Source organism: Penicillium macrosclerotiorum (assembly GCF_028827735.1).
Source record: "Penicillium macrosclerotiorum strain IBT 26536 chromosome Unknown utg000002l_segment0_segment0, whole genome shotgun sequence".
NCBI lineage: Eukaryota > Fungi > Ascomycota > Eurotiomycetes > Eurotiales > Aspergillaceae > Penicillium > Penicillium macrosclerotiorum.
In genome coordinates, this window is record NW_026643082.1 from 1,155,940 (window position 1) to 1,171,210 (window position 15,271).

At 55.2% G+C, this 15,271-nt stretch overlaps 5 protein-coding genes across 5 annotated transcripts; 2 read left to right on the forward strand and 3 right to left on the reverse strand.

Moving 5' to 3' along the window:
• Positions 1–426: 426 nt before the first annotated feature.
• Positions 427–1,443, reverse strand: N7462_001560 (uncharacterized protein; the record flags this gene model as incomplete). The annotated part of the gene is made up of 3 exons (XM_057073286.1): positions 427–972; positions 1,026–1,257; positions 1,373–1,443. The coding sequence occupies 3 exons, from the start codon at positions 1,441–1,443 to the stop codon at positions 427–429; spliced, it is 849 nt and encodes a 282-aa protein (XP_056936927.1).
• Positions 1,444–1,865: 422 nt separating this feature from the next.
• On the reverse strand, positions 1,866–3,432 carry N7462_001561 (uncharacterized protein; the record flags this gene model as incomplete). The annotated part of the gene is made up of 2 exons (XM_057073287.1): positions 1,866–3,265; positions 3,390–3,432. The coding sequence occupies 2 exons, from the start codon at positions 3,430–3,432 to the stop codon at positions 1,866–1,868; spliced, it is 1,443 nt and encodes a 480-aa protein (XP_056936928.1).
• Positions 3,433–4,059: 627 nt separating this feature from the next.
• N7462_001562 (ESCO family N-acetyltransferase) lies at positions 4,060–5,261 on the reverse strand (the record flags this gene model as incomplete). The annotated part of the gene is made up of 2 exons (XM_057073288.1): positions 4,060–4,964; positions 5,003–5,261. The coding sequence occupies 2 exons, from the start codon at positions 5,259–5,261 to the stop codon at positions 4,060–4,062; spliced, it is 1,164 nt and encodes a 387-aa protein (XP_056936929.1).
• A 3,397-nt stretch (positions 5,262–8,658) lies between these two features.
• On the forward strand, positions 8,659–9,927 carry N7462_001563 (18S rRNA pseudouridine methyltransferase; the record flags this gene model as incomplete). The annotated part of the gene is made up of 3 exons (XM_057073289.1): positions 8,659–8,704; positions 9,014–9,270; positions 9,451–9,927. The coding sequence occupies 3 exons, from the start codon at positions 8,659–8,661 to the stop codon at positions 9,925–9,927; spliced, it is 780 nt and encodes a 259-aa protein (XP_056936930.1).
• Positions 9,928–12,429: 2,502 nt separating this feature from the next.
• On the forward strand, positions 12,430–14,193 carry N7462_001564 (VOC family protein; the record flags this gene model as incomplete). Its single annotated transcript, XM_057073290.1, has 2 exons — positions 12,430–12,605; positions 12,684–14,193. The coding sequence occupies 2 exons, from the start codon at positions 12,430–12,432 to the stop codon at positions 14,191–14,193; spliced, it is 1,686 nt and encodes a 561-aa protein (XP_056936931.1).
• Positions 14,194–15,271: the final 1,078 nt, after the last annotated feature.

Consider the following 15,271-nt stretch of genomic DNA (forward strand, 5'->3'; position numbering starts at 1 on the left):
ACACCTGATAATAAACCACAGAAGAGAAAAGGGAGAGGGAAGAAGAAAAAAAAAATAAAGAGAGAGTTTAGTGCTAGAGAAGCGGCGCTTGTCAATCAAAAAAAAAATAATAATAACAAAGTCATATCCCATGAAATTCATACCAGGACTTGCTCTCTCCGGGTCTGCCCTATTCCATCCAGCTATTTTTCCTTCGCCTACAAATACATCCATGACCCAGGTCCAGAGCAAACAGCAGCCAGAAAAGAGAAGAAGGAGAAAAATAAAAAGCAAAAGAAAATCAATCAGATCAGATCAGACACGTAGCCTACCGCCCCAAAAAAAAAAGAAAGATACGAAACTTTAACGCTGCGCGAGTCTCTTTCTCTACGAACCCAACGAGACTTAACCCAGAGAAGCGGAAGGGTAGATCCCGCGGGTCGGGTTTCACTCGCGGCCCAGTGTATCATGACCACTGGTGCTCCTGTTTGACGGTGTAACTAGCCGCGGTGTGCGAGCCGTTGTGTCGACAACATCGGGGTCGAAGGTCATGCCATCCATCATGCGAGCGTCCTCATTCACCGGCTCGGGGGTATTCGAGCCAGCCGGAGAGGCAGAATGCATGGGGCTGTCTCCGGCTAGGTCCTGCTGCTGCTGCTGCTGCTGGAGGTAGGAGGCGACCGGGTTAGGCCGGGAGACAGAGGCGCTGCCCATGGAGGTGGGGCGGGCACTGAGGCCGCCGGAGGAGACACGGTTGAGGCCAGCAGGGCGCGAGGTCGGCCCGCTGATGGTACTGTTGGCGCCCTCACCGAAGCCGACAAGGCTGGCATTGCCCTCGTCGCTGAGGTTGTCGACGCTGACGCTCGACACGCCGTCATCGCCGTCCGGGCCCTCGCTCATCTTGTCCGCTTCGAAAGCGTCACTACCGCTGGCCCAAGTCGTATGCCCGCCGATACTGGCAGTTGCACTGGCACTGCCGACAGTGCTACGCTCCTTCATCCACGAGTGGCTATCGAAGTAGCCTGGCATGTGGGAGGGGGTGCGACGGCGTTGGCGGGCGACTGGCCGCCGGCGCGAGCGGTCGCAACACGTTCCAGACCAGCGAGGCGAGAGATGCGGTCGGCGCGTTCGGCATCAAGGGTATTTGTAGAGGATGTGGAGGCAGAGGAGGATTGGTGGGCGTGGTGGCCATGGGGGAAGGGGGCGCCATGGTGACCGTCTTTGATTGCAGTCGTGGAGAGTGCGGAGAGCGATGTCGTGCCGGAGTTAGGAGTACCTCTGCACCAACCGACCGCCCCAGCGCCCAAGGTCAGTCAACCGGATGCCAGAATTGATCACCGCACAGGAGCCAGCAACGGGAAGGGAGGAGGGGAGGAAAGAAAGGGGCTCTTACGGTCCCATATCCGAAGGAGTGACAGGGTCCGAGGGGGGAGGTGGTAGGTTGATTAAAGTGGGAGTAGTCATTGTGATGAGGGGAGCAAGGGGAGAAAAAAAAGCAACGTTAGTTTGAATCTGACCGAGACGGTCGAGATTGAGAGCTGGAAATGCTTTGGTAGATATGATCGGGTCAGTGTCTGACAGGGAGCAAGGGATAAGAGGTGAAGGCTGCGATCGAGATATTGCGGGGAGTGGAAAGTGGTCCGCGATTCGAGCAGAACGTTTGGATTGTCCCAAAGCGACGTCATGCCCGCCCGGGATTCAGGCCAATCACGACCGCCCGACGTGCGGAACGGCCGACTCGTGGATATGCAAACGGCCTACGCATCGAGGGGCATTGGGTGGATTTGAACGAGAAAAAAAAGACAGGTCGTACAATGAGTTTCATACATTCATAAAGGTACATGGCAACCAAAAAATAAATAAACGAGATCAACCAGGGAAAAGCCTCATTGACTGACCTTGCGGCTCTCATAGTGCCCGCGAAGGTCATCCACCTCTTTTTGTAATCGGGTCAGATCAGCCAATATATCATCTGCATTAGAAGGTTGAGGTAACGGAATCTCTTCTGCAGTAGTGGTTTGAGAGAGCGGCCCGCCGTCGCTGCTACGTATACTAGAGTCTCGAGCGCGCCGAGGCGGCGGGGGAGGTGGGGGAGCTGCCGCCGCCGTGGAGGAGGAGCTCGCTACTATATTGCTATACGAAGAGGCACGCCGACCGGTCGGCGGAGGAGGATGTATTCGAGCATCATTAGGGGCAGTCGGGACCAGCGACGCCCCCGTGGAGGGATTGGTGGCACGGAGCTCTTTAGCGGATGGTGGGGGCATGCTGGTGCGCTTTCGGTCTTGGGAGACCGTTGAGGCGACAGACCGGGCCGAAAGACCCGGACTGGGGGGCTGGGAGCTGCTGTTGCTGTCTGAATCGCGCGATGACATAGCTAATCGACTGCCGCTAGATTTGGATTGAGTAGATTTGGACCGTCGCATTTGACTGTGTCGGCGGCTGAGAGGAGGTGTGGGCGGGCGTTTCTGTTGGGAATTACTGCGGTGGAGGGAATCGGTCGAATCTGCTGCCCTGTAGTCCTCCATCGGAACCGAGAAGTAGTCCGGGGCCAGTGATTGCGGGATCGAGCTGGCATTGGGGGTCCCTGAGGTCGCCCGGGCCGTAGATGTAGACAAGCTTTCGGGGGACGAGGCATGAAACGAAAGGCGGTTCGTAGAGCGAGGAGGTGATTGACGAGACGATGATGAGGCTGTGAGAGTGGAAACACTAATTCGCTTCCCATGATGGTTTCGGGGTGGTGGTGGCGGCTTTTTGTCTTTCTTGGGCCGACTCGAAGGACTGGTACTGGAGCCTGGCTCTGGCAGGGAAGTTGGCTCCGCCGACCGAGTCCTCAGCAGTGGGGGATCTTGCGATGTGTTGCTCGATGTGTTCCCGGGCTCTGCTACTCCGACTGACCGCATGCTGGAGTTGGCCGATGTAGACGGGACGGGTGATGATGATGTGCCCGTCGACCCATCGATGGATGGAGCTCGGTGTGGAGCAGACCCAAATGATGCTCGAGGGCGATCATCCAGAGCTGCTAAGCTCATGGAGCTCCCCTGAGGAAAAGGGCGATCATCATCATCATTGTCACTGACCGAGGAGTCAGGATTGAAAGGATCGGCCGTCTGTTCGTCCGATGAGGTCGACTCATCGGCCTCGTCGCGCTCGTCGCGCGATCCAGACGACTTTCTGGGGTAACCGTTGGGCAGCCGGGGAGGCAACGATGGAAGTGGTTTGGTGAACACATCCGGCGAGACGTCACCCGAGAGAATGGGGCCAGATGCCGTTGCACCTGAAGCGCTACCTAGAATCCCATGAAGCCATTAGCATATTGGGTTGGTGATCGGGGTGGATGCCCATCGCGTCGTCTTATCGGGATCTGGCGGGTAGGACGAGGAGGGGGAGGAGACGCGAGAACGAGGACTCACCGTCCAACTTCCGGGCACGGAACGGATTGAATCCCGACATCATGTAGCAGAGGGCGTTCCTCGACCAGCGAGCTGGAGACAAGAGGATGAGAAGGAAGGGAGGGAAGAGGGGGGGGGAAGATCCCCGCCGAGCTTCTTATCCATCGAGTTTCTTGTCGCGCCGCTTTCCGGATCGATTGGTGTCCGGGAGCCCCGAAAGGCTGCAGTCGCGACTACAATCAGCCCCCCTGGTTTCAACCGCCTCGTCTGGGGGAAGGGTTAATGGAGGACCAAGGGATACATTGGAAGACACTAAAAGTTCCATCTGACAATCTGGTAATTGCATGGGGCTTGAATTGGACCATGTTTGGTCAGGTTCGTAGTAAAAACCTCAAATAGACGAACAGGGGGCGAGTATATGGTACAATGCAAAGATGAACACGCAAACAAACAGGACGAAAAGCAAACGCAAACCCCGTCCGAGTCCCAGTCCGATCGAATAAATCAACAAAAATCCCCCCTTTCCCGACCCGGTAAAGAAAAAAAAAAAAAAAAAGAGAAACAAGGTGCTGAAAAGAAAAGAAAAGAAAAGAAACCTTCCCCATCCCAACGAATGCCACGCGCGATCCATGTCCAATTTGCAACCCCTTTTGAGAAATTTCCGCAACTCGCACACAACAACAACAATAACTCACCGCTCATTATACACATGCCAGGTCTCTTCGCCTTCGAAAAACCTATCGGCCAGCCGTTTCCCGCTCTCGGTAGGCTGGCTGAATGCAATCCGATCCTTAGGGATCTCCATGCCATAGATGAAGTTGCTGACCACGCAGTCCAGTAGATCCAACGCAATGCCTTTCCGTCGTGATGCCCCGGACGTCCAAATGCGCGACACACCCACGATCGCCGGGTGGAGCTCGTCCGATACCGACACTGACGAGTTATGGGTGGCACCGTTCGTGGCGCCCCGGATGACCGGACGTGATTCCCAGATACGCTCGGTCAGACAGAGCCCGACGCATCGACTATCCTTCATGTGCAGGAATACCCGGTATCGATCCACCTGCTCCTCCGGGATATCCTCAAGTAAATGTTTCGGGGGTTCGGCCTGACTCCATAGCACCTCGTCGTCGATCTCAGGGGACGAGAGCTCCTTGTTGACGACCTCGAGCACTTTTTTCGCCTGATTGCGGGCACTGGCCGTGGCCTTGCGATCCACAATTACCACATAGCCCTCGTCGAAGCGAGTGGCTTCGTAAACCCAGCGAGACGCATTTGCGCGCATGAATGCCTTGCCCAGGTCCACGCCGGTAGAATTCATTTCGTGAAATTTTTTGTGCAGCGCCGCGTCCTCGCTGTTGGAGGGGATATACTCCATCCCACACGTCGCGCATGTCTTGCGCACCTCGTTTCCTAGGTCGAGCTGCATCTGGCGGAGAGCTGGCGGTTTGGGGTGAGGTTTGGGCTGGGATAGTTGCTGTTCTAGTGACGGCGGTGGCAATTGTTCTTGTTGTTGCTGCTGCTGCTTGGGTGGGTCTGCGGACGAGCGCACACTGTTGGAGTTGACCTCGGTCAGGGGGAGCCGGCGGCGACATCCTTATGCTTTCGCTTGAGAAAGGCGAAGGTGGGTTTACGTGTGTTGGCTGGAGGAGGGGTCAACCGTGGTGGTGGGGATGAGGGAGGTGTGGTGAGATCGTCGAGATCATCGAGGGTGCCTTCGGACAAGACGATCGAGTTGCGGCGCGAGGGACTGGACAACACGGCGGCGGAAGACTCGCGAATCGCATACTGCAGATTGGCCTCAGCCTCATCACCTTCGTCTTGGACGCGTCGTTTTTTCGCAACCCGTTCATCGTCATAGACGCGCCATGTTGGTCTTCCGTATGTTTTCATCAGGCCTCTGGCAGAGAGATCGCGCGACCGGTTAGTTGCTGGTTTGGGGGGGGAACAGATCGGGAGGGGCAGACAATCGGGAGGACCTACCGCTTAAAAGAATTGGTGACTGTCCACGGCATCTCCCTGGAAGCTCCCAAGATTTTGTCGAGAGGGACAGGGAAGGTGTTTGTTTTCCGACACGGGGGGTTTTGCAAGTTTACATAGGCGGATCGGCCGGGTTCCACCGCACGCGTGGCGCTAACTGGATTAGGTCATATTGTTCGGTGACTTGGGGGGACCACCACTCACGTTCTGATCAAATAATGCCCCCTTGCTGGCAAGCAAACACGGGGAATGGAAATCAGAGATGGGGGAAATAGTGCAGAGATGGAGGATGATGAAATGGAAGGAAGAGGAGGAGAAGAAGAATTCAGATCAACAGGATAGTTGTTTTTTTTTTCCCAACCCAGTGGAAAGTCGCCACCAAGAAGTAACAATCAGCAGCAGCAGCAGCAGCCGCCGCCGGTAGAGGGGCACCAGTTGGGTTGGAGTGGGGGGGGTTGGACAGGGCCAACGGGGGGAAGGCTGGGGGGTTGTTTGGGTTCTGACAAGGGCACCGTTTGGGAGCTCGTCATGGGCGCCCGCAGGGAAAAGGGGAAGACGACGGGCTCGCGGGGAGGCGCAGGACTGGTAAATGCCTGTAACGGGAGTCAGCGCGATCTTTTGTGATGTCTCGAGTCCTGATTGCGGGATCATAATAATCAAGGCGAGCAAGGCTTATATATCACTCACCGGTCTTCTTACTTCGTACCAGGACACCCCCTAGGCAACATCGTGGATCATCGCCCAACGGGACACCCAGTTCTCCCAGTTCTGAGAACGGTGTCGACCGGTCTATAGAACGTATCAAACAGTACAAAATAGCGTCACCAGAAGCGTCCTGCCCCGATGACGGGCTATTTTTGATTCTATCTCACTAGGAGATATTCGTATATCACTAAATATAACTAAAGAAGGATAACTAAATATAACTGACATTCTTACTCCTCGTCCTGGTCCTCCTTCTCCTCCTCTTCCTCCTCTTTCCTCCTCTTTCCTCCTCTTCTTCCCATCGGACCAGCCACAAAATAATCTGAAATTCCGTCTGTTCTTCCGGTATGCTCGGTTGTGGGGGGAGCAAATACCCGTTTGTGAGCCCCCCCCCCCCCTATTTGGCGGCTCAAGAACTCTTTGTTTGTAGAAGGATTGAGTGAATTAAATGGGATAACAAATGATTCCATTCCAATGAGCATTGCTATAATTATGATTGGTCGTGCCCGCAGGACGCCCCGAACTCAGTCGCCAGGGGGAAACCCCAACGCCCCCGGAGGGACCAATGACACCCGACAACACCCGCCAGCACCCATGACACTCCCGGTCCCAGGACGGTGGGGGAGATTAAGAGGATTTCGCCCCCTCCAGCTCGTTGGCCATCAGTAGGGGCTTTGATTAGCTGTCATCGTTGCGCTGTCACGGCTGCTGGTTGCGACTTTGCGGTGACGTGATTACGACCAGAGGACTGCGTATGAAGGACAGAAAAGACAACTGGGGCTGATGCTGATGCTGACAGCAGTGAATCCGCGGATCTACTCTGAGAAATGGAAATTGGACTCGGGAGTCATCCACCTATCACCCATCCACTACTTCCTCTAGACGCTTCCATGAGGCTTGGCCCCACCAATGCGCAGAGCAGAGAGCAGATTCATGATGCCCTCCATAGCTCCCTCGCTGGAACTGTGACGGGCCGCTCAACCCTCGTTGGTTGCCTGCTCAACATGCGTCATCGGACAGGCTCCCCCTCCCCCAATCGTTCCCATCTTTCCCATCTTTCCATCTCCCAGTTGCCAATTTGCCAGACTTCCCTGACGAGCCGACGGGGTTCCGAGGACGGCGGCTACGCGACTTCCACAGGGAGAAACCTGGCAAAAGATGACCGGGGGCCTCATGCTCGATGCTGCTGATTCGATCCGCCCTCGTAAGTGCTGGGCCAGATCGTAGATCCCATCGACTGATTGGTTTGGCACGGCCGTTGAGTTCAGCATGGATTACGATGGCCGTTGTCGGCCTGGAGACGAGCAAGCCCAGCTCCCCCGGATTCTATAGGATCAGAGACGGCGACTTCGTCCGGGGATACTGTACGACCGAGAGGCTCCCCTGTTCCTCCAAGGCCTCGTCGGGTGGCAAAAATCGGCCAAGAAGCCCGTGGCGCTTGTGGTCTTGTCCCACCTCGAATGCAGAATGCTGCCTCGGTGACGGGGTTGGATACCGGCCACCAGCCTGCCAGACCAAAACAGCCAGACCCTAGAGCGCTTCAATGATGGGCCGCTGGGATCGTGCCCATCCCCTGTATGATATGACCTGTGCCATCCGCCCACGGGGGATCAAGGCCAAACATAGGGGATAAGAGACGGGAGGCCTGCAAGACGCAAAAATGAGACCGAAGGCGATGGGACTGTTTGTTGTTTGATCACCTAATTGATCTATGTATCACATCAGGAGTCTCCAGAGGGAAAATGTTCCTCCTCCTGGACCTCATGGCGGCACCCACGCAATGCCCTGGCCCTTTGATTTGATAGCCCTGGGTGCAAGTGAGGTTCCAGTCATCCATTGGCAAGAATGGACAGGGTAATAGGAGCGTCTTCACCTTTGATCTGCAACTATTCGACACCATGCAGACCCACAGGTTACACATGCGAATCCCACCGTGCAGGGCTCTTCCAGTTCCGCCCGAGTCGGTGGGCTGTGTATCACGGAGCCAGATGGACAGTATTTGGTGGCGCCGGACTGTCTTCCGCTATATAGATCACAGTTAGACTCGAGGGAGATCCTGCAATATTGACACCTTCGCTGGATTCGGGTTTTCTTGCTAGTCCCCCGCCGCCCCTCCGGTCCCCTCGTTGCATTGTATTTGCAGTAGCGTGCAGGATAAGCTTAGTGTTTCGGGTTCCGAATACATCACAGAAGCAATGAGGGGAGACCACCGCAGTCGGTCCGTTGCATAATCCCCATCCATTTATTGACACTAAGACCCATTTTGAGGCAAAGCAAAAGTCTCCGGTCGGGGCGTTTTGAAGCGTAGCGCGATTTATAAAGAAGCCCAGTCCCGAAGAAAAAAACATAATTGTCCGATGTCCGATCCCGACGGTCTTGAAAGTTGAACTCATAAAAGGTCTTCACATAGAATTCCGAACCAACTGAAGTTATTTGAAGGCCCCGTTTTGCAGGACTTTGAGCAGCATAGCAGCCGTGAAGTTGCGGACGTTGGGGGAGCTGCATCGGTCCCGCTTTTGACCCGCGGACCCAAAAGTCAAGTCAACTCAAAAATCTCTTCGACCCTTCTTCTTCCCCTCCCAACACCTCCTCTCCTTCCAAAATCATGTCGTCGGAAGCCGCGCAAGTTGCAGGCAAGCGCAAGCGTGCGAGTAAGTAGCCTAATTCCTATCTGACCTTCTTTACACTCGTTCTCCCCCTCTTCCCCCAACGATCGCGACGGTTCTGGATGATCCATCGGCTCCGGCACGAAGGCTTCTCATGCACCATCCCCCGCAGTCTCGCGGCGACGGTCTCCCAACCTCCAGGACGCCCAGTTGGCCAGACATCCTGCCTGTCAACATATCCTCCCCCCGCTTCCCTGCCCCTGAATCCCAAATCACGGCCCTGGATCCTATTTCGCCGCCCGCGGAACCCGCGACATCCGCAGAATTTCCATCCACTAACGATATCACTCTCAGGGACCCAGTCGTGCCCCCCGCCGGAGCTGCCTCAGCTGGTTGCCGAGCAGCATGTGCCAATTCCCTCTCACGACAAGGACACCCAGCGGTTGATCGTCATTCTCTCGAATGCCAGCCTGGAAACCTACCGGGCCTCCAGTGGCCGTGCTCCAGGAAAGGATGAGAAGTACTCGCTGCTGAACAGCGACGAACACATTGGTATCATGCGTAAGATGAACCGGGACATCAGCGAGGCTCGTCCGGATATTACTCATCAGGTACGCTTCTTTTTTCTAGAAAGAAAAAAAATCTCTTTGCAGGTCATTTTTTTTGTCCACGACCAGATCCTCTTGCTGCATTTCGATTTTCGAACTTCTCTTCTCTTCGTTCTTGATTTTATTCTATTTTGGTGGTTTTTTTTTTCCTCTTCGCTAATTATGCATTCTGATCTCCTACAGTGTCTTCTTACCCTGCTGGATTCCCCGGTGAACAAGGCTGGGCGCCTTCAAATCTTCATTCACACCGCCAAAGGTGTTCTGATTGAGGTCAACCCGTCCGTCCGTATTCCGAGAACCTTCAAGCGATTCGCCGGTCTGATGGTCCAACTGCTACACCGCCTGTCCATCCGCTCCACCAACTCGCAAGAGAAGCTGTTGAAGGTCATCAAGAACCCGATCACCGACCACCTGCCGCCCAATTGCCGCAAGGTGACGATGAGTTTCGATGCCCCCGTCGTCCGGACCAAGGATTATATTGAGTCATTGGGACCCAAGGAGAGCATTGCCATCTTCGTTGGTGCCATGGCCAAGGGCCACGATGACTTTGCTGATTCGTTCAAGGATGACACCATCAGTATCAGCAACTACAGTCTGAGTGCCAGTGTGGCTTGCAGCAAGTTCTGCCATGCGGCCGAGGAGGTATGGGATATTCTGTGAGCGGATCGGGTCGGAGGGGGAAGTTTCCACACATCGCCTTTGCCATCTCTGAGGGCGCTGCGAAAGTTCTCCCCTTCGCCTGCCGTTCACCTTTCCGGGCATTCCTCGTTTCCGTATGCCACACGACGCCACGAATTTCATTGCGACGGTTTTTTTAGGCCTACGGGCGGGTTCGGGGTTCGAGGGAGTGTGAGCCATGGGATGCAATTTCGGGGCATATCGACCATCACAAAAGGAAGAATTGGCCACGACGTTTCTGTTGTTTGGCTCGTTCTTTTTTTTCTTATGGCTGCCTGCCATCCCGATGTTTTTTTTTTTTTGCGTCCCCGACCTCGTTTTTATCTACTCTTCTCATTTGTGTTTTTTTCTTTCTTTCTGTTGGAGATCCATTCCCCTGTTGAGACTCCTGCGACAGGATCGGCCAGTTATCATTCGATTTTTGTTTCTCCCTCGCTCCTTTTTCTTCTTTCTTCTCTTTGACGGGGAGACAAGTCGAGGACGGTCGGGGGAGTTAGTTTTCTGGGCCCGTTGGAATGTGTGAACTCGGAGGGATTTGGCTGCGTCACCCCATCTCTGGGCTGATCTGCTTTTGCTTATCCGCCCTCCCTGTTTCATAAAGAACAAGAGACACTCGGACTGGATGGCATTTGGTTCCTTTTCGCCAGTCCAGTCCTGATCCAGAGCCTCTTCCGCAGCCTTCTTCCTTGCGATGGTGGCGATGAGACCAGAAAAGTGAACAGCAAATAGATTCAGGAGCCATGATGGCTTGCCTGAGAGACCAGGCACATATCGTGTTGAAATACAGTACCTTTTTGAATCTTCCTTTTCTATCTGTAGTATTCTGTTGGTAGTCATTTGTCGTGTCTTTCAACGACTCCTCTCGGAGTCTCCTCGCGGTCTCCTGGGTTGAACGGAAAATCCAGGTCATCCGAGAATACGTTGTCCACGGCATCGCAATCTCATCCCCGCGAACCAAGTTCAAGCGTGCAGTCTCCAGTTGAAAGACGGCGTGGCAGACGAGGCGCCCGCCTCACTTTGAATCCTGCACCTTTTTTCCGTCGCTGCCGGCCAAACGCGAATTGGGACCATGCATGGCCCGGACGAATCACCCTGCATGTTGCCCAGGAATGCTGAGTCGAGCACACCGCGAACTATACCGGATCCTCGACTCCCCCGCCTTCGAAGACTTCAATCGCTTCAACGACTGCGATGACTCAAAGCCAGAGAGTCTCAGGACTCGGTCAACAAGACGAATTCCCCAACCTCCCTCTTTACCCGTTCGCCATCCGGCCTCACGGGGGACAGTAGCGGTCAAGCACCTCTGCCCAAAGGAGGTCCCGCCAGACCCTCCGTGTCAATGGTCCATGCAAAGCTCCACCAGCCTGGTTGGCGCGTCATCATTTGTCGAGCGGAGAACCACTTCCACTCACGTCTCCATCCCACGAGCTCTTCCGCTCCACCCAGTCCCCGCGCTGACCTGGCCACCCTGAGACCCAAGCGGGCGACCCGCCCGGAAAATCGACGCTGGGTCCGGCTTGTGTCTCGTGTCCTGACAATGACTGCAATTCCCGAGGTGCAGGAGGGCCGTCGAAAGGGGTTATTCTTAGTTCAGGAACATGATTTGGCCGCCGTTTCCTTTTTTGAGAGAGGCATTGCATTGCCCGCCGAAGGAAGGAGTTTGTCATTCAAGCTGCGAATAACCTCGACTACCATACCATACATGAGCTAGAGGCCCCCCAGGGCATGCAGCATAAGCCGAGTCTGCCGCCGTCACATCTCGCCTCACGGCTCACCTGGCGCGTCAGTCGCCAGTCCAATTCGCCTCCCGGGACGAGATCCAGGCCAAGTCGTTTCATCTCCGTTTCCGAACGCGCAGATCGCTCAATCGGGCAGAACTCTGATCACTGGGTCCCGGTCTGGGAGCGTCGGGGCAGTTGGCCGTACGTAGGGGCCGGTCCACATAGGCTCTTCTCTCTCCTTAGCCGTGCAGGTCCTAGGGTTCCACTGACACTGGGTCAGGTCCCAGCGTCTTGAGTCGTTCCAGCACTGAGCAAGAGAGAGGGGGAGATGGGGCCGCTGGTTAGGCTGGAGTGGCTTACCTTTCTCGGACGACTGCGGTGGGCACCGCAAGGTTGTCTTTGGGCAGGAGAACAGGTGACGGAGATGCGTGGCCAGGAATTGGCTCGCATGGAGCTATTGGCTGCTCTTTTTCAACGGCAACGCGACTGGCTGGCAGTCCGGCCGGCTGCTATCTCCCTAGAGGGGGGCAGAAAGAGAGAGACTGGTGGTGTGTGTCATCGTGCTTTTGTATAGACCCTGAGGCCGCCTCACCGTATATATTCACTCGTCCGATTGCTGGTCTCTTGTCTTTTCTACTCCTCACACAATCTATCTGTCTTGAAGCTTTACTGCCTTCCGGACAACTATTCTCTTCCTTCCTGCTCTTGCTGCGTGCTGCTGTTCTCTCCAGCGCACCGTTGTCTTTCCTGTTCGCCCCACGACATGCCCGTCTCGCATTTGACCTTGACTGTCTCGCATTTGCCCACCTCTACTTCCTTCTTCCTGTCTTGCCTGCAGCCTCTGGGATATCAGTTTATTGGACGTCAGGATGGCTATATTGGATTCGGTCAGAAACAGGGGGAGCCTGCGGACTTCTGGATCACCGAGCAAAAGCCGGGGTATGTGATCAATGATATCGAATGCCGGATTCGATAGATCTCTCTTCCAAGCAAAGAAAGATTGGCTAACAGTTACAGAATTCTACCCAGCGCCGTGCATGTAGCATTTCCTGCGCCGTCGAAAGATGCTGTCACCGCATTCTTTCATCAGGCCATGCAGGCCGGCGGCAAATTCCATGGCGAGCCCAAGACGCGGGACTCCTTCGGTTATCACAGTGCAGCTGTGCTCGACTTCGATGGGAATAGTATCGAAGCCGTGTATCGACCCGGAGGCACCGTTGTTGCATCAGAGGCCGGGAGTCCGACAATAGCTCTGCTAGAGAACGGATCTGTGGCCTCGAAAAGCAGCAGGGCCAGCACGATCAAGGCACCGAGCACCATCGCTCCACCGCGGTCAGAAGCCAAATCGCGGGCTCTCTCCAAGGCGCCCACGACCATTGAGCGGGCTGCACCAACGGTCGTCTCTCAACAGTCGAAAGCCTCTCCACTCGCCTATGGACCACCTCCAGCCCAACAGTCCGATGATGGAAGCAAAGCAGCCAAAACAATCGTGGGCACGCTCATTGGCGCCGCCGCAGGAGCGGCCATTGCATACGCTATGGTGAAGGGCGACTCACAGTCCTCCTCCGAAACCAAAGAGGCGCCAGCGCAATACATCCCCGAGTGGCCGCAGCTTATGCCCGCATTCTCACAAACTTCCCACTCTGAGAGCCAGGCGCAACCGTACCAGCAGATGCGCGCTATTGAAGCCCCTCCCACTCGCAGCGTCTACACGACAGCCTCGGCCCCCCGTTCCTCGCTCACCCGGAGCATCGCCTCCAAGAACCCGCGCGCCAGCACCCTTTACGAGGCTACCGAGTTCTTCGACGACCACGGCCGCCGTGCCTCGGATGGCAGCATCTTCTCAGTGCCCGAGGACATGCACCTCCGCGCAATCGAGTACCCGCCCTCCAGCGCCAGCTCGGCCCGTCACCGCGGCGCCAGCACCCTCATCAGCAGCTACGCCGCCGACAAGCCACGCGCTCTGCCCAGCCCGGGCAGCACCCACTCCGCGTCCACTGTCAAAGCCTCCAGCACACAGCGTCGTCATAGCCACGATGACCGTGCTTCCTACACCTCCCATCACAGCCACCACTCTAGTTACCGCGCCATGTCCTCCCACAGCGTGCGCTCCTCTTCTTCCAAACCTCCCTCTAAGGCCCCCTCCAAGGCCGCCTCCACTGCCTCTTCCACCCGCACCGCCCGCAACATCCCCCTCCCCACAGACTCCGTCGCCAGCGCTACCCGCTCGTATGTGTCCGCCCGCGACGTGCCCCTGCCCGGTAGCATCGCCGACCTCGACGTCGACTCGCACGTCACGCCTGACGACTCCATCAGCCAAGTGGGCGGCAGTCGGTCTGGCCGGTCGTCGCACTCGCGGCATGGCGGCAGCCGCCACTCGTCCAGGTCGAAGTTTGACGACCCCGTGCGTCCGGCAGACAGCGTCAGCCAGGTGTCGCGGGCGTCACAGCGGACGATCAAGGCCGGGTCAGGCAGCCACGCTGGGTCGAAGGTTGGAAGTCGCCGAGGGAGCCAGGTTGTCTTTTGAGCTGAGATGGGTGCCGACTTCCATGAGACTATTCTTTTTTCTCGAAGCTGGAGCTGATTTTGGCGGTTGTCATGGCTATCCATACTTTGGCAGCTTTCTTCTCGGTCCCTGATCTTTATCTTTTTGGGGCCGGGACATTATTCCTACGACAGATGAGATGTTTTTTTCTTCATTCCTTGCTTTTTTGCTATTTTTTGCATGGGTTGTGCCGTTTAATATTTGCATAGTTATGGTATTGGCATATATAGATAAGACAGATATTTTCTTTTTGTTAGTTGCATCGATGAGAATGTTCTTTTTTTTTTTTGAAATAAAACAATGGTTTCCTCTTATAATACCGAGGCTATATAGTATATCTGTGAAGGTCATAGGCCTCCGATGGTTTGAAGGAGAAATCTCTCTATGCTGTGGCAAGAGCTGTTATGGTTGGGAGTATTTGATATCTGATGTTTCCCGAAACAGAACTTGAACGGGGTTGAATTCCAGGTACACGGCTTTTAATTGGTTCGTTTCCAGCCCAGCTCCATAACAATACTCATGGAAGCCAATCAGAGGGCGCCTTTCTGATTCGCTTTTATTGACAAGATGAAACGCCCCGGGGGTGAGGAGGACGTTTTATTGTGACCTACCTCTTGTTTCCGAAGGAAATGGAAATGAACGATTTGCTCAATACACTCTGGTATTGCTTTATGCAATCTTGATTAATTACTTGGGATCTGGAAGTTTTCCACTTTTTGCTGGTTGGTTTAATCTGACGCCATCTGTATATACATTGATCTAGGCTTCGCGGGCTACAGCCAACCTTCCCCCATTGAATGCGACATATTCTCGATACCGTCTTCAGGCACATCATATGGATGACGATGACAATTGATGAACAAGGTTTCCATGAGCACCTCCACTGCAGCGAGGTACAAAGCTTGGCAGGGATGGACAAGGGATGAGCTCCACGAGCTCCCGCCGCATACCTTGCAGCATGACTCGCGGGCCTTTCCAATCCAAGCCACCAGCACAGCCGGACAATTAATTTGATCAAGAGGTCCAGCGCACAGGTGTAACTGGGAAAGACGGATCCCTC